General features: G+C 53.0%; 1 protein-coding gene across 2 annotated transcripts in view; it reads right to left on the bottom strand.

Moving 5' to 3' along the window:
* Positions 1 to 26,430, bottom strand: part of ARHGEF10L (Rho guanine nucleotide exchange factor 10 like) — a 144,190-nt gene that overhangs the window by 83,116 nt on the left and 34,644 nt on the right. For both annotated transcript variants that reach the window (XM_063104614.1, XM_063104612.1), the window contains exons 2-7: positions 26,302 to 26,380; positions 20,068 to 20,253; positions 19,246 to 19,279; positions 5,052 to 5,143; positions 3,718 to 3,801; positions 12 to 181 (exon numbers count right to left, since the gene is read on the bottom strand). In XM_063104614.1, the coding sequence (XP_062960684.1) occupies positions 12 to 181; positions 3,718 to 3,801; positions 5,052 to 5,143; positions 19,246 to 19,279; positions 20,068 to 20,253; positions 26,302 to 26,338 (603 nt within the window). In that variant the 5' untranslated portion in view covers positions 26,339 to 26,380. The remainder of the gene's footprint in view (positions 1 to 11; positions 182 to 3,717; positions 3,802 to 5,051; positions 5,144 to 19,245; positions 19,280 to 20,067; positions 20,254 to 26,301; positions 26,381 to 26,430) is intronic.

Below are 26,430 nucleotides of genomic sequence, written 5' to 3'. Positions count from 1 at the left end.
AGTCCCCTCACCTTGGGCTGGAAGGACACTCGGTGCCTGGCAGGCTCCACCTCCGGCTTGGTCTCCTCCCCGGAGTCCTCACTGTAGCTCTCAAATTCGCTGGAGCTCCAGCCTAGGTCCTCCGCCTCCCGAGGCACCGCGTCCTGGTGCACATCCTTGTACAGCAGGTTCCTCTCTGCCCCTGCAGGCCAGGGGACAGGGCTAGTGAGCCAGAGGCACCGAGGCCAAGCCTAGCAGACGTGGAGCCTCAGACCCAGCTTCTGAACCCAAGTGGGGGACGGGGAGGGCTGGGGAGGACAGAGTGTGGAGAGTGAGGCCCTGGCCCCGGGCTCCAGCTCCCCTTCCTCAACCACAGCGTGCAGCCATGACAACACATTGGCCACCTCATAGGGTGAGGAGGGCAGGAGAAAATGAAGAAAAGCACAAGAAATGTGACAGACAGACAACAGACTCTGTAATTTCCTTTATATATCAGCATTACTTTTCTGTGATCTGAATGCTCCTTTGGGGCCTCCTTGACATTTTTTAGTGGAAACGAAAAGCCCTAGGGTCAAGGCCCTACTCAGGCCCACAGCATCCACACAGTAAAATGAAGATCGTCAGGGCATTAAACGAGTCGGCACAGGAAGGGGCTGGCACAGAGCCTGGTCCCTTCCCCGGGATCCCTCACCCCAAAGTTGAGCTCCCATGTGGGTCCAGGATGGTCCAGTAGGGGGCGCACCTGGCCCAGAGTCCAAGAGTGTTTCCTTCTCTTTCAATGCTCTCCACAGGGAAATGCTTTGGACTGAAAACCCAGGGACGAAGAGCTGAGAGTCCCCTGGTCTGGAGGGACAGGTCTGAAGGCTGAGGTAAGAAAGCCACTGTCCCGAGTCCCAGCCCAAGTTCCATCACTGGGCCATCTTGGGCAAGGCCCTTTGCCCTTCTGGTCTTCATGTCCTCCTCTGTTATGGGGAACTACAGACTTCACGAAAGTGAGGTCGGACTCCAAAAAGTACATGAACGTGCAGATGATCTGTCCACGCAAAAGAAGGGTATGCCTTGGGAAGGGTTTAAAAAATCCACTCATAAACAACTGTGCTGAAGAACAGGCAGCTCTGGTTCTCAGAGCCCTCTCTGCAAAGTGGAGATAATAAGCTGATAGGTCAAGTAAATAAAATATGGACAAGAAGCTCTTAGCAAAGAGCCTGGCATGGTGCATGCACTCAACCAAGGACAGCTGATTATCACTCGTGGTGGCTCTGGGTGGGCTCAGGTGTCACTACACTGACCCAGAGCCCCTCAACTCCACCCCACGGGAAAGCTGGTGTCGGGGGGAGGAGATCTTCATCCAAAGAACAAAACAGATGCACTGAGGCTTAGCAAGACTCAGGTCCCAGGACCAGGAGAGAACACGAGGCTATTTTTAAGCAAAGATAATAGTGACTAATGTCTCCAGAGAGTGGAGCAGAGGTGCACAGGCTGTGACCTTCACAAGGCTGGGCTGATTGTCCTATTACTACAGTGGAGGCCCTGTGAATAGTGACCAAAGAGGCAGGTCCAAGCTCTTGGGGTTGCCCTGGAACAAGAACCACAGTAGCATCTGAAGGTCTAGCTTTCATCTTCAGTGTGCAGCATCTCCCAGAAGCTCTGCGTGCTTGACAGGGTGTGCACTATCACCCCCTCCCATTAGACAGATGAGAAAACAGCGGAGGGCGGTGGGGGGCAGACAGAGAAGAGATGTGGCTGGCCAGGGTCAGACAGGGAGCAAGGCTGGGACTCCACCCTTTCATCATGCTGCTGTCCACTGAGGACCCAGCTGTCCTGATGAGATAACATGGAGCCCATTTAGAACTATCCTCTCCAGTAGAGGCAGAGTTACATCACAACCCTAGGACATAGCTATTATTGCCCCAATTTTACAGATGGGTCAACTGAGGCCCAGAGAGATTAAGCAGTTCTCTGTGCGATACTCCCCAAAGGCCTAGGAGTTCAGGGTGATCTTCTGATTTTATATGAAGAAGCCAAGGCCTAAAGGCACAAAGCCCTGTGCCCAAATCAATGGCAGAGCCAGGATTTCAACCCAGGGCTGTGTGTGTCCACTGGCACATATGGCCCGCACCTTGCCTGGCAACCTCCTCTCCAAGCTCCCGCTAAGCCCACATCAGTCCCAGGCAGTGCTGGGGCCCTCGGCAGGTGCAGTGCTAACCACAACAGCCAGCAGTGGCCCTGTGTGCAGAGCCTGCTGAGGGCCAGGCCCTGAGCTGAGCTCTTTACATCTCCGTCTGGCTCGATCCTCCCACAGCCCTGTGAGTGGAGCTCGCAGGTGGGGCTCTCGGTCCTCAGTTTGCTGGCTCAGAGCTGGGATGCAAATGCAGGCTGCATGACTCCCAGGCCACCTGCTTTTAACCACCTCAAGGTAAGACAGCAAGGGCGTGCCAGATCCTCCCAGACCCTGAGGACGGTGAACACTGTGGCCAAGTCATTAATTGCTTGATTTTCAGGTGGGAAAATAGTCCAAAGGGGTAAAATGATACCTGAATCCCCTCAACCACTGAGTCCCTCAGCCATTCACACCTACGAGCTCTGGAGCCTTCCTATAAAGCCCCCCTGCCCCCAACACAGTGTTCTGTGTCCCCATCTCTCCCACATTCAAATGAACTAAAGCAGGAAATGTGCTCCAGGCACATCCTGGACTTGCTAAAGGGACGAGAATATTGTTGGTCCATCTGTCCCTGTCCCTGGGACAGGAGTCAGGAGCATGACTCTGGCAGTCCTTGGGCCTTGTCATGTTGTCCGTGGTCCCCCTCCTGTTGGACTGTGTCAAGGCTACCCCTACCAGACCAAGAGCTCCTCAAAAGCAGGGGCTGTTTCCCGCTTTACATGGGGAGCCCCCGAAAACAGGCAGAATAGTGTAGTAGGAAAGAGAGTCAGGCAGACGTCTGTTCAAACCCTGGCTGGGGGATCTCACGCTGGTGGCTTAACTTCTCTGATAAAACTGGAGCCATGAGCCCAGCCCCGCTGACCTCCTGAGGGTGACTGAACAGTAGGATCAGACATGCTTCATCTGTCATAAGATACCACCCCAATCCTCCTGGAGTAGGGGCCAGAGCACTGGACTTGGAGTCACAATGACGCGGGTTCAAACCCCAGCCCTGCCTCTACAGTTTCCCTGTCTGTAAAATGAAGACATAATACCCCAAATCAAAATTTGGGAGATTCCATGATTCAAAATTTGAAGAGTAACTTGGCCTAACGTGTCCACGCAAAGATGTTCTATACTGTTCATTGTTAGTCAATATTCCTCCAGCAGGACTGACCCCTCCCCCACCCCATTTCTCCTCTGCAGCCACCATCCCAGAGCAGGGCACAGGGCTTTCCAGAGCTTTATCTCCTTTACCCTTCAGATTTAACAATCTGTCATCCCCAACTGCCCTAAGAAGCCTGGACTATTGCCCCATTTTCCTGAGAGAGGAACCAGGGCTTGGAGAGGTGAAATGTCTGCAGGGGACCCACAGCCAGAGGGTCACCCTGCCCATGACGTGCAGGTCTGGTTAGGCCAAGCCAGGCCGTGCCATCTGCAGACTCTCCCTGGATGACTGCGGTGGTTTTCAAAAGCAGGAAGGAGGGGCATTGGGCTGGGTGGGGATGGAAGGAACCGGAAGGAGAAGACCCTCAGCAGGCTCCGCCCACCCTCCCCTGTGAGAGACAGAGAGGAGGGGAGCATGGAAGAGACCATACCAGGCTGATGGGCATCCGGGCTCTCGCAGGGGACGTCGTCATAAATCACATCTTCCTCCAGGGCAGGGAAAGTGAACCGGTCGACTGGGCGTGGAGGGGGAGAGAAAGAGCACGCACGTGGGCTGTGGTGGCCTCGGGCTGTGGTGGCCCCGGGCCCAGGCGCTGCCGGGCTGACATCAGCTGGCGCACCACGGCATCCTGACCGCCCCACCAGCACCGTGCAGCCCAGCCCGGAGCCCGCCAGCTGCTCTCAGGGGATGCTGCCACCCCCGATCCTCCCCACCCCCAACCCCTCCAAGGCGCCCTCCCACTGACCATGCAGACTCCCCTGCCCCCCTGCCACCCGCAGGCCTGCCCATCTGGCTGATGCCGCAGCTGCTCACGGCACCTGCAGGGAGCATGAGGCATCCCGGCACCTGTGCCCTGGCCCTGAGCATCTGCAGTCGCCCTGGCCCTGGGACCAGCCCCTCCCCTGCTGAGCAGACTGGGATTTGGAAAACCAGCCCCCATCCCTGGCAGGAGCGTGTCCTGACCCCACAGAGCCCTGTCAGAGCCTGATCCTTGACCCCTTCTTCCTCCTCCCACACCGACTCCGCCTCTCTCCAGTTCCCTCATTCCCACCCTTGGCCTCCCTCCTGGCTCCACCCCACCCCCACCCCAGAGTGAAGGGACTGAAAGGCAAAAGGGGCCGCATCTCTGGCCTTCCACGGCTCCCTGTTGCTATAGAAAACCTAAGCGTGGCCTTGGAGGCCTGCCAAGAGGAGCTGGGGAGGAGCCGGGGGGATCACAGCCTCACCTTGTCCATTCACCCCCCAACCAGACTGAGCCACTGGCCGCTTCCCCAAGTGCCAGGTGTCCCCTCACCCTCAGGCTCTTGTGGTACAAGCCAGTGCCTCTGCCTTAAACCCTCTTTGCTAACTGCTGCTCCCTCCCTCTCTGCCTTCAGGACTCACCCTGGCACCTTCCCACACACCTGCCCACCACGTGGTAACTGCCTGCCTCTGCGTCTGCTTCTGCCTCCAGAGGGGCCTGTCTGGGTCACCTGGGTCCTCCCGCTGCCAGGCCCACCCTGGCCTGTTGTGGGAGATTTGCAAGTACTCGAGGAACAGATGCATGGTGGAATGTGTGGTCTACGCCTGGACCACTATAGTGGGCAGTGGTTGGTCACCTCTGGGCAGCCACCAAGGCCACAACAGCCCTCCCAGTGAGGACAACCTCTCAGCTAACAAGGGCCCAGGTCCGTTCTCTCAGCCTGGAGGAGACTATGAGACTGCCCTGGAGCTCTCCTGGCACTTCCTGGGGTGGGCGGAGGGCAGGGGGCAGGGGAAACTTACTGCGACGGGAGCTCTTCTGCTTCCAGCTGGAGCGCCGGACCCCAGAGAAAGCCGTGTACACAGCACCCCCATTGCTTACCACGGTGGGCACCCTGTGGGCCAAGAGACCTGCTGATGAGCCAGCAGGGACAGGGACAGCCCCTTGAAGCTTCCACAGCCCTTCACCAGGTCGGCGGGGCACGCGATGGGCCAGGCCACCAGGGAGGCCCACGGCAGGGCCAGCCTTCCACAGGCCACTTCGCCTCTCGTTTCCCCGTCTTTGGAAGGCACCATAGGCCAGACCTGCTCCTCTCTTTCTACTTAGTGTTAAGGTCAAATGTGCTCACAGTGATCAGTAATTCTCAATGCACAGAGCCCATCATTCCTCCAGTGCAGACTCAATGGGAATCTCCAACTCTCCATCACCCCACATGCAAGATGAAGGTCATGGGGGGACAGGGGTTCTCTGCCTCTTGCAAGAAACAAGGACTTGCAGAGTTTCAAAAGACTACACATGGGAGGTAGAGCTAATCCACACACATACTTGAACATGGGCTGGACCCAGTGCCTCACTTCCGAAGAACAGACACACAGCAGACGGGAAACAGCAGAGAACCCCGGCACACGTGGCCTCAAGCACGTGACAAAGGTGAGCATCTGCAGAGATGTCACACGGGTGCCATGCACCCTGATATGCTGTTGCAATATGGCACCTCACCCAAAACCCATAACTCCGTTCTAATCATGAGAAAAACACCACACAAACCCAGACTGGGGGACATCCTACAAAATATCTGGTCATTACTCCTGCACATCCTCAAGGTCATGGAGACCAAGGAAAGACTGAGAAACTCATAGGCCAGAGAGGGCTAAGGAGACATGATGATTAAATGCAATGTGGGATCCTGGCTTGGATTCTGGAACAGAAAATGGACATGAGTGGAAAAACTGATGGAATCCACAGGAAGTCTGGAGTCTAGTGAATGGTAATGTACCAACACAGGTTTCTTAGTTTTGACAACTGCACCATGGTCATATAAGATGTTAACAACAGGGACACAGGGTGAGGGGGTATGTGGAACTCTATGGACTACCTTTCCAACTTTTCTATAAATCTAAAATTATTCCAACATGAACTTTTTTTAAGTCCAGATTCAAAAAACACAAAGACCACTTATGCCAACCTAGAGGGCAGAGGCCTTAGATTGTCTGAGACAGCAGCCACCATTGCCAAGGAATCAACTTGAACTTCCTGGCACCTGAGCCCTTAGCAAAGGATGAGAGGGTGATAGAGACTAGAACGGTGCGGAGAGAAGGGGATTTCCATTCCTGAGCACCTCCTATGAGCCAAGTCCTTTGCCTCATCTCCCAACACCACCAAGATGTGGATCCTGGCATCCTCTTCATTTTGCAGAGGAGTAGAAGAACCCGCCCAAGATCTCTCCTGCCCAGGGAGTGGCCAAGCCAGATCATGAAGCCAGCTTGCCTGGCTCCAAAGCTGGCCTCTTACTATGGCCCCCACAGCCCCTTGAGTAACAGGGCCTGGAGAGCCATGATGATGAATGTTTCCTGTCTGTGCTATCCAGCAAGCACGGTGGCCATCAACCACGTGCGGCTACTGAGCACCTGAAGTGGGAGTAGTATGACTGGGGAACTTGACTTTTAATTCTACTCATTTTAAATAGCCACACGTGGGCAGCGCAGGTCTAAGTCACCTGCACTAATCCAAAAGCAAGTCTCTGCTCACATTGTACTGCCAGGCCTCAGCAGTGTCACCCCGGGGTGAGGAAGGCAGCACATTTCAGTCCTAGGGTGATGCTTTCCTCTGACAGGAAGTAAAGGCCAAGAGGGGACAGGGCTGTTCTGGACTAGGAAGGGGAGTGCTGAGGTGAAGGGACCCGCCTGAGCCCATCTCTGTAACAGCTGTTTGCCTGGACAGTCTCCTGGCCACAGACCCTCTTTGCTTTGATACATAACCATGACAATAGGTGATCATTACAAAGCACCCGCTACTACAAGCTGCTGCCTTTGCTTTACATATATGTGCAAATTTAATTTCACAGGTACACATGGGAGGTAGGCACTGTTGGCTCACAAAGACTCAATTCCTTACCCAAAGTCACTCGGCTAACTAGAAGGAGCTGGGATCTAAAGCTAAGTCTGTCTGCCTGCAAAGGCTGTGGTTCCTTCAACTAGACCATTGGGAAGTAGAGAATTCACATTTAAATGTCCACCTACAAAACAGACTCACTGTGTCATAAAGTCACCTAAACTCTTGCCTATTTAGCCACCATTTTTAAAAAAGGAAGGAGAGCAACAGCCCTCGCATAGAATCAGAAGCACTCATTCAAGTCTCTGTCTGCTGTGGTCTGAACATTTGTGTCCCCCCAAAATCTGTATGTTGAAACTCTTACCCTCAAGGTGATAGTATTAGGCTTTTGGGAGGTGATGAGGTCATGAGGGCAGAGCCCCCATGAATGGGATTAGAGCCCTTATAAAAGAGGCCCTAGAGAGACCCCTTGCCCTTTCCACCATGTGAGGACACAGCAAGAAAGTGTCATCTGTTTACAAACCTGGAAACGGGCCCTTGTAAGACACTAAATCTTCCGGCATCTTGATCTTGGACTTCCCAGCCTCCAGAACTGTGAGAAATAAATTTCTATTGTTTGTAAGCCACCTAATCTATGGTATTTCCTTATAGCAGTCTAAACAGACACCATTCAAGAGAAATTGTAACATCCAGCTCCAAGGCTGCAGTGCAGCTTAACCAAGAGAACACCGAAGAAGACCCTGTGTAAACTGTAAAGGTGACATCAAGGTGCAGATGGGAATTAGTGGGTGAGGCCAGGCAGCTTTTGAGAGATCTGGAAGTACTTTATGAACATACTAATAGCCAAAGACAGGCTGAAGTATGAACTTCCTGGTTGCATGTTATCAAAGCACAGTGAGCAGCCAGCCCAGATACTGGTCCTGGTATCCTGGGCTGTGTCGGGGGGGGGGCGAGAGGGCATCCACACAGCATAAAGAAGTCACCTTCGTGCCCACCCCCACTGCCCAAGTCACCTGGCCAGCAAGTGGCATAGCTACAATCTGAACCAAGTTAACCTGCCTGCAAAGCCTTGCTCTCAACACCAGTTCTGCTGCCCCCCAGACTGGAGCAGGTGTTCTCCAGGCAGGTGAAGAAGGGGAAATGGCTTCCCAGGCAAGGGAAAAGAAGTAAAGCAGGAGTAGGGGGAAGCACAAGCAAAGTTCTGGCTCAAGGTAAGCGTGTAAGGAGAGCAGGGCAAGAAATAAGGCTGGGGGTGTGTGGGACTGTGAGCATAGCTGACTCCATATTGAGCCCTTACCACTTGTTATGTCTTTCTGAGAGCTTTGCCCATAAAATTATACGGTAACTGGGGGTAAGATAGTTAGAACAGTAGATAGGAACAACGTGCTGACTGTAAAGATGGAATGATCAAGTACCAGTGTGGCGATAAGCCATCCTGGCCACCTGCATCAACATTTGGATCTAGTTACACTAAGCTTGTTTACTGCTTATATAAACTTGAGCTTGGCAGAAGGTGGTACAGAGAAGTTTGGGATATGCCTTTGTGTTGTCATCTGTCTGACCCGTCACCCTATATGTCAGTTCCCCTGTAATGAAACTCTTTGCTTTACTGCATGGAATAAACTATTTGTTTCATCTCAAGATACCTTTCCAGTTTGGTAGATATTCTGCCCTTGGTCCACCTTCAGACAGGGTGCATCCTCCCTCCTTGCCCCTTCCTGCTGCCTCCTAAGGCCACAGACCCACCCTGCACCCACCCAGGGCACAGCCTCTCTCATCTGCTGTCAGAGGAAGCCACACAGGGCCCCCCCGCCGGCTGGAAAGTCAGATCCTCCCTCTGAGCAAACACTCCTTCTGGGGCCTCCCCAAAGGCTCCAGATAGTAAAAGAGCCATAAAACCAACAAGAGGCCAATTATCTCAACCTTATCTGAGCTTCCTGCACTCTCATGCCTCTCAGCTAGCAGTGAGAGCAAGGCCAGAGATTAAGACGATACCTAGGCTTACAAGGTGAGTCCACTGCCGCCCAAATGCAAAGGAAAGAAGCCAAATCCATGGAGAGGAACTCCAAAGAGCAACAGCCATGGAGGCAGGAGACGGATAAAAGGATCTCTCCCAATGCCCCCAACCACCAATATTCGCTGTTGGCCAGATATAGCTCAAGTACACCCAAAGGTCGCTGGCATGTCTCTGGTCCACGGAACTCCAAGCACCTTTGTACCTTCCTCCCCTCTCTCCAGAGAGAACAGGCAGGAGGGGTGTGGGCACCCGACACCAGCAGGGACCTGCTCTATCCTGGCCGCCTTGCACCGTCAGCCCCAGCACACAGTCAGCACTCACCGACAGAAGGCTGCCCTGGGCCGAGCCCGTGGCGCACTCGGGAGAGTACGGCGCTGGGAGCGCAGCGACGCTCCCGCCGCGGGTTCGGATCCTATACGGGAATGGCTGGTGCACTCACTGGCTGAGTGCCGGTCACGAAAAAGACAAAAAAAAAAAGAAGGCTGCCCTGGCCTATTTTAAAGATAGAAGCCCCACCCCACACAACAGCAGTGCCCCTGCCCTCCGCAGCTGCTGGTACAGTCCCCAGTTTCTCAGTCAGCCTCTATGGACGACAGACTCCACAGGGTCCCTTCCCAGAGGCTGCATAGTGTGGGCGGTCAGGGAGGAGACCCCCAAAACCAGAACAGTCTGAGGATTCCTGGCCATCTGGGCCCAGATGTATGGGCATTCCAGGGTCTTTTCTAGGACAAGTCACAAAAAAATATGAAAGGGAAAAGAATTACACCTTTGGGGAGTAGAAAGGACCAGAATAGCATTTGCCTTACAAGGCCTGAGTAAAACCCTGTCTGTGGCATGGGGAGGCTGTGGCGGTCACTTCCCCAGGACGGCCCCACTCAGAGTATCGCCACCCGCTTCCAGAACTATGCCCCACCACCACCATGCAATCCCCATATCCGACAGACACAAAAGAAAAGCAAAAACCGTAAGCCCCGATTAGGCCTGCTGCCAGGTCTTTTTTCAACCGTGGCCACTCTCTGGTTCATATAGCATGTTAAAGCCAAAGGATCTTAAAGATCATCTAGTCCCAAGATTCAAAGCCAGCTGCTCATTGGAGTCACCCAGGGAGCTTCTAAAGGATACCAGAGCCAGGGCCCCTACCCCAGCGACCCTGACCATTGGTCTGGGGAGGGGTCCAGGCTTGGGTGTCTTTAAAAGCTCCCTGCTGGCTCCAAGGTACAGCCAGGGTTGAGAACTGGAGATCATAGGCTCAAAGGGTGAAGAGGCATATGCTCCAGAGCCAAAGAGACCTGGGATAAAACTGAGGCTCTGCCACTTGGCTGTGTGTGCTGGGACAAGTCACTTAATGTGGAACGGGGCAAATCATTGCTTCTACTTCCTGTTGTGAGCATTCAATAATGCATGTGAAGCATTTAGCACCTCTCTATGCCTCAGTTTCCATATCTGTGAAATGGGGTGAGCTCTCGGGGCTCTGGTAAGGAGCAAATAAAGAAGGCATGAAAAACCCTTAGCCTAGAGTCTGGCACATGGCAAATGCTCATGTGTGCTACTTCCCTTCCCCATCCTACTCCCCCCTCCTCCTCCAGGTACAGGGTCCCTCAATGGCGGCACAGCAGCACCTCCAGGCTGTGTGTGTTCACATCTTCATGCTGCACCGGCCATCCCTCACACGCGAGGGTTCCGGGACCCAATCTGTTCTGTGCCACTTACTGAATGATTAGAGAGGTGAGGAGCCACCCAGAGGAAGTCTGGGGAGGAGCCACCATGTAGCATCCATAACACAGTCCTCAACAGGGAGTGAGTGTCAAGGCCACTCAGGGAACCAGCTCTACACAGCCTGGTCCCACAACCACAGATACTGATCCAAAGCGCAGCCTCGGCCTTTTGCTCTGTGCATGGTGCACGGCCCTCCCTCCCTGACATCTTGGGGACCCGGAGCTCAGGGGTAGCATGGACAGGCACAGCACCCCCATCAATAACTCATCAAGAGCCATGTGGGGTGTTGTAGAAGAATACAAGTTCCCATGGTATGGGATATACAAGCTCATGATATGTAATTATGTAAAAAAGTAAACCAAGAAACAGCATGTGCACAAAAACCACAGCTCTATAATAGAAAATTATGTATACTTGTATATGCGCATAGCAAAGAAACTGGACAGAAACACATAGCGGTAGAATTAAAGGTTGCTTTCAGTCTGTCATTCTCTGTCCTTTCTACTTTTTCTACATTAGACATGTATGACTTTTACAAAAAGGAAGGAAGGACATCTCAGGTAATGTTAAACAATGGACTGGCCAGTGTAGGGTCCCTTGTACCCCGGAGTCTGCCCTGGAAAGATCTGTACTCTTTGGGAAGGTGACAAGGAGCAGCTCACTGACCGGGCATCTGATCATTTCATCCTCCCAACAGCCCCATCAGGCAGGTGTCATCATCCCACCCTACAGAGAGGAAGCTGAGGATCAGGCAGATAAGCCAATGGACAGGGTCCCATGGCCAACGTGCGGGGTGGGCAGGATCCAACCCAGATCCATACAGGAGCTGGTGGAGCCAGGGGGTTTAGAACACAGGTTCTGGAAGCCAACAGGGTTTAACCATGGCTCTGCCTCATCTCGCTCTGTGACCTTGGGCTGATGTCCAGTCCTCTCTGTGCCTGTTTCAGCACCTGTAAAATGGGGATTGTAATAGTGCCTGCCCCATGAGAGCATCACTAGGATTAATGAAATAAGGGAGATAAAGCTCTTAGAGCAGACCCCGGCATATAAGTGCTGAATACATACAGGCCGTCATTACCTGGCTATAGAGCCCATACCCACACCCAGGCACATAAAAATAATACAACCTGGCACAGAATGCCAGCCCTTCCAACCCGCGCCATCGTAGGTACTCAGTAAAGATGTGCTGGATGCGAGGACAGAAGTGAAGGGCACTGGGAGTCCCAGCCGGTCAGCAGAGGGGCCAAGGGCTGCCCGAGCACTGTCCTGGACACACAGAGAGGGTGCACAGGAAAAGAAAACAGAGCCCCTGGTCTTGGGCTTTGTGCTCAAGCACTGCCACCTGCCAGCCTAGCCCCCTTAGACAAGTGGCTCTATCTTGCTGGGTCTGCAAAACGGGACCCATAATAATTTCCTCTTTCCAGGGCTGGTGTGTCAGTCTCCTATTGCTGCTGTGACAAATTACCACAAACTTAGTAACTTCAAACACAAATTTATTATCTTATAGTTGTGGAGGTCAAAAGTCCAAAATGGGTTCACTAGGCTAAAAGCAAGGTGTCCGCAGAGCTACTCTCCTTCCAGAGGTTCTAGGGGAAAATCCACTCCCTTGCCTTTTCCTGCCTCTATGGCCTCCTGTATTCCTTGGCTCACGGTCTCTTCCTCCACCTTCAGTCAGCAGCGTGGCACCTTTCCATCTCTCTCTTTGACTCAGACCCTCCTGCCTCCTGCTTATAAAGATCCTTGTGATTACACAGGCCCACCCCAATAACCCAGGATAATCTCCCCATCTCAAGATCCTTCACTTAGTCACATCCGCAAAGTCCCTTTGCCATGCAAGGTAGTATATTCACAGGTTCTGGGGGTTAGCATATGGAAATCTTTGAGGGGCTGGAGGGCCATTATTCTGCCTGCTGCAGTTGCTGCCAGAATCAAAACAAGATGAGTACAAAAAGGGCTGTATAAACTGTAAAGTCTGTGCACATGTGAACTAGTAGTATTGCACCCACTTCGTGCCGGGCACTAGGGATGAAAGATTAAGGCAGAGCCCTATGGCTGCAGGGATCCCGCATGGGATTCATGAGATTCTACAAACGGCTATTCACTCAGTACGACACACGGGTACATCGTGTGTACCTTTCCAGGGGAGGGGCCGCATGGCTTTTATACTGGGTCCTCAACGGGCCTGGGATCCTGTGGAAACTGAGAATCTTGGTAGCCAGGGGTGGAAAAGAAGGAAAGAGTACAGAAAAAATAGTTTTTTCCAATTTAGGGACTTTGCAAGGGGCCGGAGAGACGTCTCTAATGGATAGAGGGGCCTGGTCCCCATAATCCTCCCATGAGGGACTCTATGGCAGGGAGAGCTGACACCTGTCGGGCCTCAGGCCCCGCACAGACCCTGCAGGACAGAACACAGGAGGCTCAAATGCTCTGGATTTGGGAAACATGAGGTGTAAAGAAAAGCCTGAGATTCCAAATAACCCCTGACTAGGTCGGCGGCAATCTGGAAAACCTTGAGAATTTCCTCCAGGGACTGGGGGGACACTCCAGCCTGGTTGACCTTCTCTGCCCAGGGTCCTCCATGCTCCCCACACCCAGCAGCCTCAGCAGGCACAAGGCCACAGCCAGGCCACAGGCAGCCCCTCCAGCGCCCCATTTCCACTCTCGTCAAACGCTGCTTCGCTGAGCCTGGCCTCCTCTTGACCTGACACTCTCAGCTCCTGATGCATCCAGGGAAAATGAGTCTCCCTATCCTTTCCAGAAATCCTGCTGTCCTATTCCCTCCCTCAGGCCCCAGGCCCAGGTGACAGAGGCTAGACAATGGGCAGCACAGTCCATCTGTCCAGATGAGCCTAGGTAGGGGCAGGACAGTGAGCCAACAAGAGTTCCTGCGGCTGGGGCCAGGAACCAAAATCCTGATCCGCTAGGAAATGCCAAGGCCACAGGGGCCCTGTGGGAACAGACACAAAACTAGGCAGGAAAAGCAAACAACCCCACATGGGGTTGGAGTCCATGGGGCTGTTGCACTCAGAGGTCGGAGGTATGGGCCTGAGTCCAGGAAAAGCACAGGAAGCCAGATCCATGGTGCTCACGTTTCCTGGCCACCAATGGGTGCTCAGGGCTACCCTTCCAACCATGACACCCTCAGTGAAAGCTCACGGTGGACGTGAATGCGTGGGCTTCAAAGCCCACCAGGAAATGCAAGTCCTGCGGGCTTCAGTGCATGGCCTTGGGGGCAGACAGACCTAGTCCCAGCCCTGCTGTACCCTAGCCCTGTGAGATCTCGGGTGAATTCTTCAACTTTCCAAGTTTCGGTTGCTCACCTGCAAAATGGGATCAATCACAGTCTCCATCTCCTAGGGCTCCTAGTGGTGCAAGTGATAAGGGAATGTGCACGAAACATTTGGTGCAGTGGGTGGCTCGGCAGGTGGCAGCTGACACCATCAGCACCAGTGGGGTCGTTGACTCCAGCTGTGTGGCTTTCAGTCCCCTCATCCACTCTGAGCCTCCCTTCCCCAACCTCTGTCCTGGCCCCAGCAGCTGCCAGAGTCAGAATCTAGGTTCGGAGATTTCATTGCCACGCTGACTGTTTTTTCTTTATTTCCACGGAGATGCTGAAAGTCGCCTTTCAGACCCCCACTTTGTCCTTCTGTCCACCATTCATTCAACAAGGACATAGCACTCACCCTGCCCTCGCACAGTGCTAAACCATGAGGACACGGCAGCAAACAAAATATCTTCCCCCAACAAAAACGAAAGGTTCCTGTCCCCAAGGAGGTGACCTGCAGGTGAGGAGACCCATCTCCACACCCCTTCACCCTCACAAGACCTCTGTGCAGTGGGGAGAGGGGCTGCTTTTACCCCGCTCTCATTTCAAGAGAAGGGGCCTGACCCAGAATCACACTCCAGGCAGTTCTTTGGAACATTCCACCAACTGCTTGGAACCCATTCTCTCCAGAGCTCAGAGATCATCTCTTAGCAGGCAAAATCCTTACCCCGATAAACACACACACAATGGGATCATTCATATGGAGCCAGCCACACCCTCCCACCGTGAACCAAGGCAGGAGTTCCTGGAGGCAGGGTGGCCCAGTGGTCGAGAGCCTGGCCTCCAGGTCAGAAGAGCCTTGGTTCTAATCCTTGCTCTGAATGAACATGTACTATCTATATGTAACCCTGGGCACACCCCCTAACTTCCCTGACCCTCAATTTCCCCATCTGCAAAATGAGTAACGACAGTGTCTCTTTCCTAGAGATGGAAGGAGTAATGGGCCTGGGCATTTAGCCCAGGGCCTGGTACACGGTGAACACGATTATTATTATTGCTATTATTACTTGCTGCTGCTATCATTATTATTATCTGCTAACAGATATGTCCCATTGAGGAAAGAGAACGTGCCACCAGTTAACCGAGCACTTTGAAGTTTGTTTTCTCCCAGCAGTGGGAAGAACGAGCTCCCGGCCATCCTCAGTCCTTGGGACGGTAGAGCAGGGTGGCCCAACTCTAAAACTGCCCCATGGGCCTCGGTGGCAACACACACCCAGTAATACCAGCAGCTGTGATTACCCCATAGTAGCCTGGCTGCCTCCCTCAGTGACCCAGCCAAGCACATGAAGAGAAAGGGAAGCCCACAGGCCTCAAAGCCAGAGATGACCTGACACCCCACTCCTTCCTCATGCAGCTGTCTTCCAAGGTCACTTGCATGGCCCATCAGCCTCAGTCGTCTACATAACAACCTGCTCAGCAGGTGTGACTCTCTCCACTGTGGAGACAGGGGACACAGACTCGCGGGATGGCTGGCCCATGTCCCACAGCTTGTGGGTAAACACCGCATCAAACCCAGGTCTGTCTGGCTCCCAGGGATACAGAGCTCCACCAGCTCCAGAATAACTATAGCAAGTACATTGAACGTGGGTGGCACGGGCCAGCCAGACGAAGCACTGTATCTGCTAACTTGTTTACTCCACACAGAGCCCTGCAGGAGAGTAGATTTAGTATCCCCATTTTACTGATTAAGAATGTGAGGCTTGGGGATAGGAAGCCACTTGCTCAATGACACACATCTAGTGAATAGCAAAGCCAACACCCAAAGCCACCTCCATGGTGCACAGCCCAAGTCCCCAGACCCTGGAAAACCCAGACTCTGTCCCTCACTTACCAACCACACTCCTGCCTGGGCATCTCACTTCCTCACCAGCCGGGAGGGGGACTAGGCCTGGCCCGGGAGTGAGGTCACTTTGAGACTAAAGCTCTGCAGAACTGGGCAGTTATTCTAACTGCGTTACCTGGAGCCTTGGAGAGCTGGGGAGCCAGGTAGACTGCCAGGCAAAGTCCAAGGCCACTTCCAAACCTCCCAGCAGGGGCCGTGGAGGAAATGCAGCGAGAAGAAGTGAAATGTCCCCCACTTTGAGATTTGTTTATTCAAAGCAGTGTGTGCGCAGTGACCACCTTTGGGGAAGTTTTTAAAAAAAGAAAATCAAGATTTTTTTTCCTTTCTCTTGGATAACAAGAAAGGGATCTGTACTGATTCTTCTCCCAGAGGACTTCAGGGTAGAAAATCACCACCCAGGGAAGCAGCTGGAACTTAGGTAAATGGAGGCCTAGAAAGGAGGGAATGAAGCTGGGGGCAGCGTAAAGAGCACTAGACAATGAGTCAGGAGGCCACCAGCAATGTCACTGTGTGACTTCAGGCAAGTCCCAACCTCCCCATGTGTAAAATTAAGGGGCTGGAATGGAGGCCCCTTAGGACTCCTCAGCTGATTAGTGCTCTACAGGGAGCGCATGTTCCGTCAGTGTTGCCCAGTAAATGACAGTGAAAGCCCTGTCGCCCTGGTTAGAGCACTCCACAGTGATGTTTCTTCACTACCGCTACTGGTGAGACGTGGCCCCAGCAATCCAGGCCCACCCCAGAATCCCAGGCACTGGGCACACAAACCCCATCACCCTGGGAGCATCCAAGCTGGACAGGACACGGGAGCACAAATGAACACGATGTGCATACTCAGGAGAGGCTGACGCTTCCCTGACCAGCCTCACTAGTCTTCACCATGCTGCAAGGTGGGTGCCATTATTTCCACCTAACAGGTGGGAAAACTGGGGCTCAGAGAGGTCACAGGCAGCCCAAAGCCACATAGCTACTGAGTGGGGATTTGAACCTCTGAGCTCGTGCCCTGGTGCCTCCAGGAGATGGGGTTCAAGACAGCTGGGGTAACCCCAGGTTGAGTTTGGAATAGGAGGTGGTGCTGCGGAGGCCGGGCCCCTTTCCCTGCCCAGAAGTGCCTAGCCCACTCTGAGCAATCCTAACCATCAGGATGATGAAAAGCAACATGGTCTACTCCAGCTCTGGGGGCACTGGGTCACTTGGCCCCAGCATGGAGCCTGGAGCCGATCTGACACATGATCTGGCTACAGAGTCATCAACCCCAAGCTCGGTAGCCTGGTCTCCAGGATGCAGCAGGATGCTGGGCCACAGGACACAGAGAGAAGGCAGGGAGAGGAGGGGCCGGGCTGTACGCTCCTGACAGAGGGTGTCTCCAGGAGGGTGGCTTGAGAGAGAACCAAGAGCGCCAGATCCGGGTAGGGGTTCACTCTGCTCCCAGCCCTCAATCTCTGCTCGGGGGCTTCCTCTGCCCCCTCCCACCCCCACCCCCAACTGTGCTCATTTGCTCAGCCAAGATCTCATCCGGAAGTCTTCCTTGACTGCCCCACCCCACCCCACCCTGGCCCCTTTCTAGTCAGTGTCCCAGTCCCCTTGTGATGGAGTTTGGATGTGTTGTCCCCTCCAAAATTCATGTAGAATTTTGATCCCCAATGTGGCAGTGTTGGAAACTGATTGAGTCAGGGGGGCAGATCCCTCATGAATGGATTAATGCTCTCCCTGGGGGAAGGAGGATTAATGAGTGAGTTCTTGCTCTGTTAGTTCCCGCGAGCGCTCGTTGCTTAAAAGAACCTGGCACCTTCTCTCTCTCTCTTGCTTCCTCTCTCTTGCTTCCTCTCGCCATGTGATCTACTTGTACCCGCTGCTGGCTGCCTGCCACTTTCCACCATGAGTAGAAGCAGCCTGAGGACCATGCCAGATGCAGCTGTCCCAGAATCGTAAGCCAAATAAACCTCTTTTCCTAATAAATTATCCAGTCTCAGGTAGTTATGTTATAGCAACACAAAATGGACTAAAACACCTGGGCATCCTTCCCTGTCCCCCTCTGATGAGTCTGCATCCCCACCAGACTGAGTTTCTCTGCAGCTTCTGTCCTGGCTCACCCTGGAGGGCTGTAATCACTGGGGAGATCACAGCCATCGCAGACCTCCCCGGCCAGGTGCAGGAGGAATGACTGCTGATTCATTTCAGGTCCCTAATCAGGGAGGAGAGGCTGGCCCCTAATTCTGACCTTAATTACACAGTGGCAAGCCCAGCAGAAACCCGCCCAGGGTCCACCTACTCTGGACAGCAAATTAACAGGTACAAGGACTCCTTCCCCTCCAGGGGCCCAGGGCCTGCAATCTGCATCTCTGAGACCTCCTGCTGAGCAACACCTGCCTGAGAATTAACCCTCCTTGCTTAGCTCACCCCAGGAAGACAAAGGTAGGCTCGAACACCCCTCCCCCACCAGGGTAGCCAGGATTTAAACTTAGGGCCCCAAATGCCCCTGGCCATTAGACCTACCACCGCTTAGAAGAGGCAGCTCTGAGCACCCAAATCCTGCCCCAGCCCCCAAAAGCGCAGTCCAACCCATACCTGATTTGCCTAAAACCAAAGACAGGCACCTACTGTGAGGGGAGACATCTTACCCAACAGCCCATTTTACAGATGAGAAAACCAAAGCCTGGAAAGACTGACTTAGACAGGAACTCATGGCCAGCACAGGACAACCGGAGTTAAGACACAGGCAGTCACCCCAGCATCGAAGCCCTTAACCATTAGACTACCCTGCCCCTGACAGGCTCCCAGGTTCCAAGGGGCGGGGTCCCTAACAGGAGTCACAGGAATAGGAATGGTATTGGCAAAGCAAATGACAATGGCAAAAACTATACAATGGGCCAGGCCCTGTGCTGAGTGCCGACTGTCATCTAGTTCTCAGTGACAACCCAACAGAGTGGGTGCTTTCACTGCTTCCATTTACCTATGAACAGACTGACACTGGAGACTTTCAGTGAATCCTCCAAGGCCACACAGCTAGCAAGGGACAGAGGTAGAGATTAGAGTCAGGCCTGCTTTCTGCTATTTCCCAGGCTGTGAGCAAAATAAAGTTGGATGTAATATGAGTTTTAGGAACTGACCTCTCCCCCCGAGGAAGGGGTCTTATTAAAATGCCTTCCTCCTCAGCTGAAGCCCTGTCCGGGGCCTCTTGGCCTCAGCTCCACCCTGTCCCCACACCGCCTACCCGGCCTCTCCTGATTTTCCAGCCACCAAAGCAAAGAAGCGAGGTTCACTTACTCTGTCTGGGGCAGTGCAGCCACCGGGTCTGGGTCTGCGGGAGAAGAGCAGAGGGAGAGCCAGTCAGGCCAGAGGCTGTCCCCATGCACTCAGCCTCCTCCCACCCCTTTCCCAGCCTCCCCAAGGGTGCAGGAGACAGGGCCTGGCCAGCCTGGATGCCTGCCCGGTTCCCGCCTCCCCTCCTAACCACTGCTCAGTCATTAAGCTCCCCTACCTGCCCTACCTGCATCACCCTCACCCCCACGACCCACAGCGCAACTCCAATCAGGGCCAGCCCCAGAGCCAGCAGCGCCGCCTGCTCTGGGCCTGCCCAGAGCCCGCTGTCCTCAAGCCTGCATGAAGTTCCGGCTAGTCTGGTCCACAGATTCTCTCACAGATCACAGAATCTAAGAGCCCAGAAGCTGCCATTTAACACCAGCCTTATCAGGGCCCTCCCACCCCCAGGGCTGCAGCTCCCCACAACAGACTGGAGAGAGGACCTCAGGGAGGCTGCTGTACTGGCTGGTGTGGATTCTCTGGGAGAAGCTGCTGGGGGGGCTTCAGAGACCTAAGCTCTGGGCAGCAACTGTCTCCGAAGCAAAACCCAGGCCAACTGCTTCCATTTACAATGTGCCAAAGTGCACCAGATGTTGTAGGAATGCTAGGAATTCCAGATTCCCAAAGGAAGCAATGGAATGTAGCTTCTTCCCAGTGGCTTTTCCCTTCCTGCTTTCGGGGGACAGCAGAAGGGCCACATCTCTGGGAGCACGGAGCTTCAGCTCAGCTCTCTGTAGCTCCAGAGTCCGGGAAATCAGGGGACTGAGGTTCCTAGAAACACCTTACCAGTGATGGGAACAGAGTCAAAGTCGATCAGTGGGGGATCTGTGTCCCTCTCGGGAGCAAGGCTAGGGACACCCAGGCCTGTGCTGGTGTCCTCTTCATCATCACTGTCGTCAAACTCAAAGGCCTCTCCGGGGTCGTCCTCCACCTCCGGGGAGGGGCCTGGGGCTCCAGGAACCAGCTGAGATCCTGGAAGAGAGGAGGAGTTAGCTAGGCTCCTGGGTCTCTGAAGTTTGGTCTAGGGAGAGATGGCTGGGGCCGGTGGGCACAGGCTGGAACTGGGTGAGTAGCTACAGATTAAACTCATGCTCAGGCCAGGTGGCCCTACTGTGCCCCTAAGGTGTGTGGGGGGGGTGTGGGGGGTTAGGTGTCTAAGCAGGTGGCAGTGGAGGGGAAGGGAGGGAGAAAGCTCCTGTAGCAAGTGTGTGCACATCTGTGTTTGAATGTATGTCTTTCCTCTTCTTACTTTCTATTTCCCTGTTTCGGAGTAAGGAGCCTTTTTAAATGCATCTGCGCATGTGCACGTGGGCACACATCTTCATGTGTGTTTCTACGTGCTTATGTGTTCGTCCACTTTGTGTATGTGCGAATGAGCACAGACAGGCACGTCCTGCATGCTGCATTCGATTTAATATGCTTGGTGGCATGAAACACAGCTACCTGGGAATGTCCACAGCTTGAAGGCAGCCAGCTCTCAGGACTAGGGTACAGACTAGCTGGGGCAGGGGCAGGGCCCAAGCTCCCAGCATGGAGGTCTGCCGGCTGGGCCTCAATCCCTGCTTCTCCCCTCCTGGGTGGTCCCCTTCCTGGCCATGTCTTCCTGTCCTCCTCTTCCTCCTTCAAAACTCAGCTCAAGCAAAGAGACCCTATTCTGTGGATTGAATGTTCCCCTGCAAACTTATTGAAGCTTAAATTGTGTACCCCAAAGTTCCAGGTATTAGAAACCTGGCCCCCACTGTGACAATGCAAGGAGGATGGGAAACCCTATTATGATAATTGAAAGGTGGGGCCTTGAAGAAGTGATTAGATTGTAGGACGATGCCATAGTGAATAGCTTAATAAAGGTGATCAGGGGCATGGTTCTGAGGGCTTTAAAAGGAGAGCATCTGAGAGTCTTTCTCGCTCTGCCCTGCCATTTTCTGCCATGTGAGACCCCTGCATTCCTGTAAAGCCCCCATCAAGGAGACCCTCACCAGATGTGTTCCATGGACTTTGGACTTCCCAGCCTCTGAAACTGTAAGCAACAAGTTTCATTTTCTTACAAATTACCCAGTTCTATATATTTTGTTATGAGCAACAGAAACGGACTAGTACACCTCCCTGGCCACCCTAATAAAGTCAGTCTTGCCTCCCTTCCCCGTCTTTGTCTCTTGCTTGTGTTCTTCACCCGCTCCTGTATGCCATGTAGTGACTTGTTTTGTACTCCCCTACTGACTTCAGGTCCTTAAGAACAAAAGAAAATGCTACTAAATTAGATAAGGAATGAATTCTCTATCCTAAAGAGCACAACAAGCCCTCACCCTTCTGGCCATTTCACCTTCTAGAAGTCCTTTTCCTAGAAGACTTCTTTCTAGAATCTGGGGCTGGACAGAACCTCAAGAGTTCACTAAGTATGTCCTCTACCTCGTGCAAACCTGCTCCAAAGCCAAAGGGCAGTTTGGTATGGTTTTAAAGGTCTACAAAGCTGGCCACCCCTCCTGAAGCAACTCACAGCATGAGCTCTGGGCTCAGATAGCCCTGCCTTGGTCTCCAGCTAGCTGCGTGGATTTGAGCAACTCATTCCACCTCTCTGATCCTTGGTTTCCTCCTCCAAAAATTAAAGAATAAAAACAGCACTCCCCCTAAGGCAGATGTGCACATCGGCTGGCAAGCAGGTTGGGGTTTCTCAGCTTCAGCATTAGTGACACTTGGGGCTGGATAATTCTTTGTGGTAGAGCTGTCTTGTGCATTGCAGGATGTTTAGCAGCCCTCCTGGCTTCTACCCACTACAGGCCAGTAGCACCCTCCAGGTGTGACAACCAATAATGCCTCCAGACATTGCCACATGTCCACCAGGGTGGCAAAATCACCACCAGTTGAGAACCAGTGGGGTGGGTGTAGCCCTTACCACAGTGCCTGTGTATGTAAGGGTTACAACAGTAATACCTACTGTAATTACTGTCCCCCTCCCAGCCTCAGATCCTCGAGGACAGCAGGATTGTCCAGTCCACGTCTGCAGCCCCAGCCCCAGCAGGTGCTCAATAAACATGAGGCGGATCGATGCGTGAACAGATGAGGAGGTGGATGGAACAGAGAGAAGAATGGATGGGCCATCGGGTGGACAGACGGACATATGTGATTCCAACAATCTCCCTGATCAGAAAAATCCAATCCCTCCCCCTCTGTGACAACGAGGTTCCCAGAGCAGAATATTTTAGGTGGAAACGTATCGAATTCAAGAAACCCTTTCCTTAGGGGCTCAACTACAGCAGAAGCTCAGAACGCACCTTCCCTCCCGAGAGTGAGAGTTCCCAGCTGCCTCTGAGGGATGATAACCAGGTGGAGGCCACTGAGGTGGGGACCTAGTCCCTCTTCCTGGGAGATCTGGGGATCCCACGGGCCAGCATCAGGAGTGGTGGATTCCTCTAGATGGTGACGCGGCCTGTGGCACATGCTCCTTCCCCGGGTGTGGAAACAAACGCTCATGGGTGTCTGAAACATGCCCCAGGCAACTTCTTGCTGAAGCGTCACAACCACCCCCATTTTCTACAATGAGGTCCTGGAGATTGAGAGGTGCCAATCAGTGAGGAGCCAGATGTGAACCCAGCTCCATTCACATTATATACTCTTTCTACAAAGCCCTGCTGCTTCCTGGAAGTGGCGTGGGCCCTTGGACGTTCTGCCTCTTGATGACACATTAACAAAGGAAATACAGGGGTCAAGTGGGAATCTGGATTGGAGGTTTTCAAATTTCAGTTCTCAACCCACTAGTGGCTCACTAAGTCTATTAGGGGGTTTCCGATCAGCATTTTATTTTGTGTTTGAATTGCCTATTTCAGACATATACAAATATTGTGCTGTAATATTAATAAAGTCACACTGGGTATTACTTTTGGTATTACAATACCAAGTAAAATACATTTGGTATTGAATTGTTTCTGAGGTTTAAAACTATTGTTTTATATTAATGAAATCACATTTGGTTTGATTTCCATACTATCTCGACATTTCTGTTTCTGCGATAGCTCGTGCACGCGAGTGCACGTGTGTGTGCGCAGAGTCCCGCTTTCCCCTCGCCCCCTCCACTCCCCCTACGCTGATCTCCTTGCTGTACCATGAATGCACCAGAACCAACTCCCGCCTCAAGACCTTTGCACTTGCAGTCTCAGGGCCTGGAACGTTCTTCCCCCAGACATCTCCTCCTGCTCTCACCTCCTTCAGGTCTTTGCTATGTGCCATCTCTCAGTGAGGCTGTGTAGGACACCCTGAGACTCTCTATGAGCTCTGCCTATGTTGTTTTTCTCCATGGCCCTTAGCAGCAGGTGACATGCTATATATTTTATTTATTTTACTGTCTGTCTCCTCTACTAGAATATAAGCTTCACGAGGGCAGGTATTTTTGTCTGTTTTGTTCACTGTTGTATTCCCAGCATCTAGCGCCATGTCCAGCACACAGTTGGCACACAATAAGCATTTGTTGAACACAAACATACTCCTGTTGTTATGTCTATGGGTTGTGGGTTTAAAAGTTTAAAAAATACTGGAATAAATGGCCACAAAGTCCATGCCCACTATTTTTGGGGTGCCAGATACAAGCCCATCCTGACTTAAAGGATTGCCTAACCCTTCAGTGCCCTGGTCCCTGCCCAGCTAAATCTGCCAGGCAGGGGTGTGGGTGGCGGATTCCCTTCACACATGGATGGTACTACTGCGGTGACTGAGGTCTCAGTGTCAGATCACCTGGGATCAGCTCGGACTCCAGCTCTCCTGTGTACCAGCTGTATGAGGGCCAGGTTGTTTGATCCCTCCCACCTTCAGTTTCCTGATCTGTGAAATGAGGAAATAATAGTAACTACTCGCAGGGTGGCTGAGAGGATGGAATGAATTGACACACATAAAGCACCTGGCGCAAAGCATGTGAGCTATTCTTACGATGATGACTCTACTTATTATTGTCCCAATCATTACGGCATGGTTATCATCATTACTATCACTGTCATTATTATTACAGTCTTGTCATAGCCCAGCCCCCGTCCTTGCAGGAGATGGGCAGTCCTTGCCCAGCCCCAGGCTACCCTGCCCCCAGGCTGTGTCCAGGAGCTCAGGTCCTCTCTTTGAGAGTACAAACAGCTTCAGTTACCCCATCACCAGCCATCCATGCAGCTCCTGGCAGCCCCCAGGCCAGGAGGAAGGAGAAGTAAGACTTGGTCCCTGGGTGTCTGGGACTCACTGCAAGTGAGGGAGGCAGACAGAGCAAGAGAAAAATGTCAAACCGCAGAGACCAAAATGGTGCTGGAAGGAAGGGGGCCAATGCTCACCGGGGGTCAGGGAAGGTTCTGGGGCTCGGGAAAGGCTCTGGCATGAGGATCGGGGAAGGTTCCAGCTCTGGGAAAATCCCTTGCACACAACCTTAAGGAATGAGAAGAGGAGGCCTGGCAGGCTCGGGGGGTGGGGAGTATCCCAGGCCAAGGCAACAGCAAGAGCAGGGGCTGAAGACAGGGGTGAGGGTGAAGGGGGTCTTAAGACAGCTGACAAGGTGTTTGGGGGACCCCCTACTCAGGAATTTGAATTTCATTTGGTAAGACAATGGGAAGATTCTCTCAAAGAATCAGAAAATGGCAAAAAGCCGGGTTCCACAGGATGATGCTAGCAGGCAATATTAGATAGAGGTGAACAGTAACTGTTTATCAAAGGTCTGCTGAACAGAACAGAATTGACTAAATCATAACATTTTCCCCTCACTTGCCATGTTTGGTGCTCTTGGTGGTGGCAGAAAGGGAGCAGGGATCAGAGGGGGCCATCCTGGGACCCAAGTCATGGTCATGAATCAGGAGATGCACTTGTCCCCAAGCTCCCATCCCAGCAGGTAGCCCTCCCTCCAGGCAATCAGACATTGCTCCTTATTAGAAGGAGAAACTGGGAGGCCCATCCCAGGATAATTGAGAGCTGAAGTGAGCCCTTCCTAGCCATCTGGACAGGTGGCATGACTGGAGCTGGCCACTCATGCCTTTGATGTTCCTAGACCTGCCCGGTCCTCGGGAGAGCCAACCCAAGTGAATCCAGGAGACAGGAGGCCCTAGGAAGCCACCCAGCACCATGGAGAAGGCGGCCCGCTGAGCTGATCCCCACCCTTCAGAGGACACAAGGCTCAGGGAGGGTTCAGCCCACAGCACACGCAGCCTGTCCCGTCAACACCCGATGATGATGACAGCTCCCAGTCACTGAGCAATTGATTACCACATGCCGGTGCCTTACGTATATTTAAACCTTGCAACAACATGGCAGAGGGAATCATTATTATCCCCGTGCTTATCAATGATTAAACTGAGCCACAAAGACACCAAGTTCACTTAACTAAGCTCACAGTGGAAGTGTCAGGGTTGGGATTCAAACTCAGATCGGGCTGGTGACAAAGCCCTTCTTCATCACCACTCTGCTATTCTGCCTCCCCCAAATGCGGGCACAGGGACAGGAAGCTGGGGCCCAGTGCTGGGTCCTTGGGTCCAGCTCCTCTAGGGTGGGGCCTGGATTCCATTCACATTGTCTGAGGCCCCACTGCTAGCACTGCCAAATGAAAACAGGATGCTGAATTGAATTTCAGATAAGCAATGAATGATTTTGTTAGTATAAGTATGTATTTCTCTTTTTTGTTTGTTTTGGCTAAATCTGGCAACCCTAACATTGGTCAATAATCTAACCTTATAGCCTGAACCCTTCCCCTCAACCTCAGTTTTCCACCCTCAATTCATACATTTCAGCTGCAGGTGCACCTCAGTCCCCAGACCCCAATCTGTTCATCTCTCCAGGAGATCTCAAGTAAAGAATCAACCCTGGCCCAGAGCCACTGTGTGAGGGGGGCATTATTTCCATTTTGTAGACGAGGAGCTTGAGGCAGAGGGTAAGGGCACAGGGCTAAGGGCCGGGAGAGCTGGGATCCACACCAGCTCAGCCTGCTCCAAAGCCAGTGCCCTCCACCAGCCCCCTACAGCCCCTTTGGAAGGTGGACAAGCAGGGCAGGAAGTGCCTGGGGTACGGTACCTATGGCAGGCTGTGGAGGAGGGTTGGAGGAAGCCATCAGACAAGGTCCAGCACAGGCCAGCACCGTCCCGCTGCTCGCCTGTGAAAAGAAGGCCAGAAACCTAATTAGATGGAGCTCGAGACAGTTCC

This window comes from Cynocephalus volans, chromosome 8 (assembly GCF_027409185.1).
Source record: "Cynocephalus volans isolate mCynVol1 chromosome 8, mCynVol1.pri, whole genome shotgun sequence".
Classification (NCBI taxonomy): Eukaryota; Metazoa; Chordata; class Mammalia; order Dermoptera; family Cynocephalidae; genus Cynocephalus; species Cynocephalus volans.
Note: the sequence above shows the minus strand (reverse complement) of the source record. Positions and strands in the feature narration are given on the sequence as shown.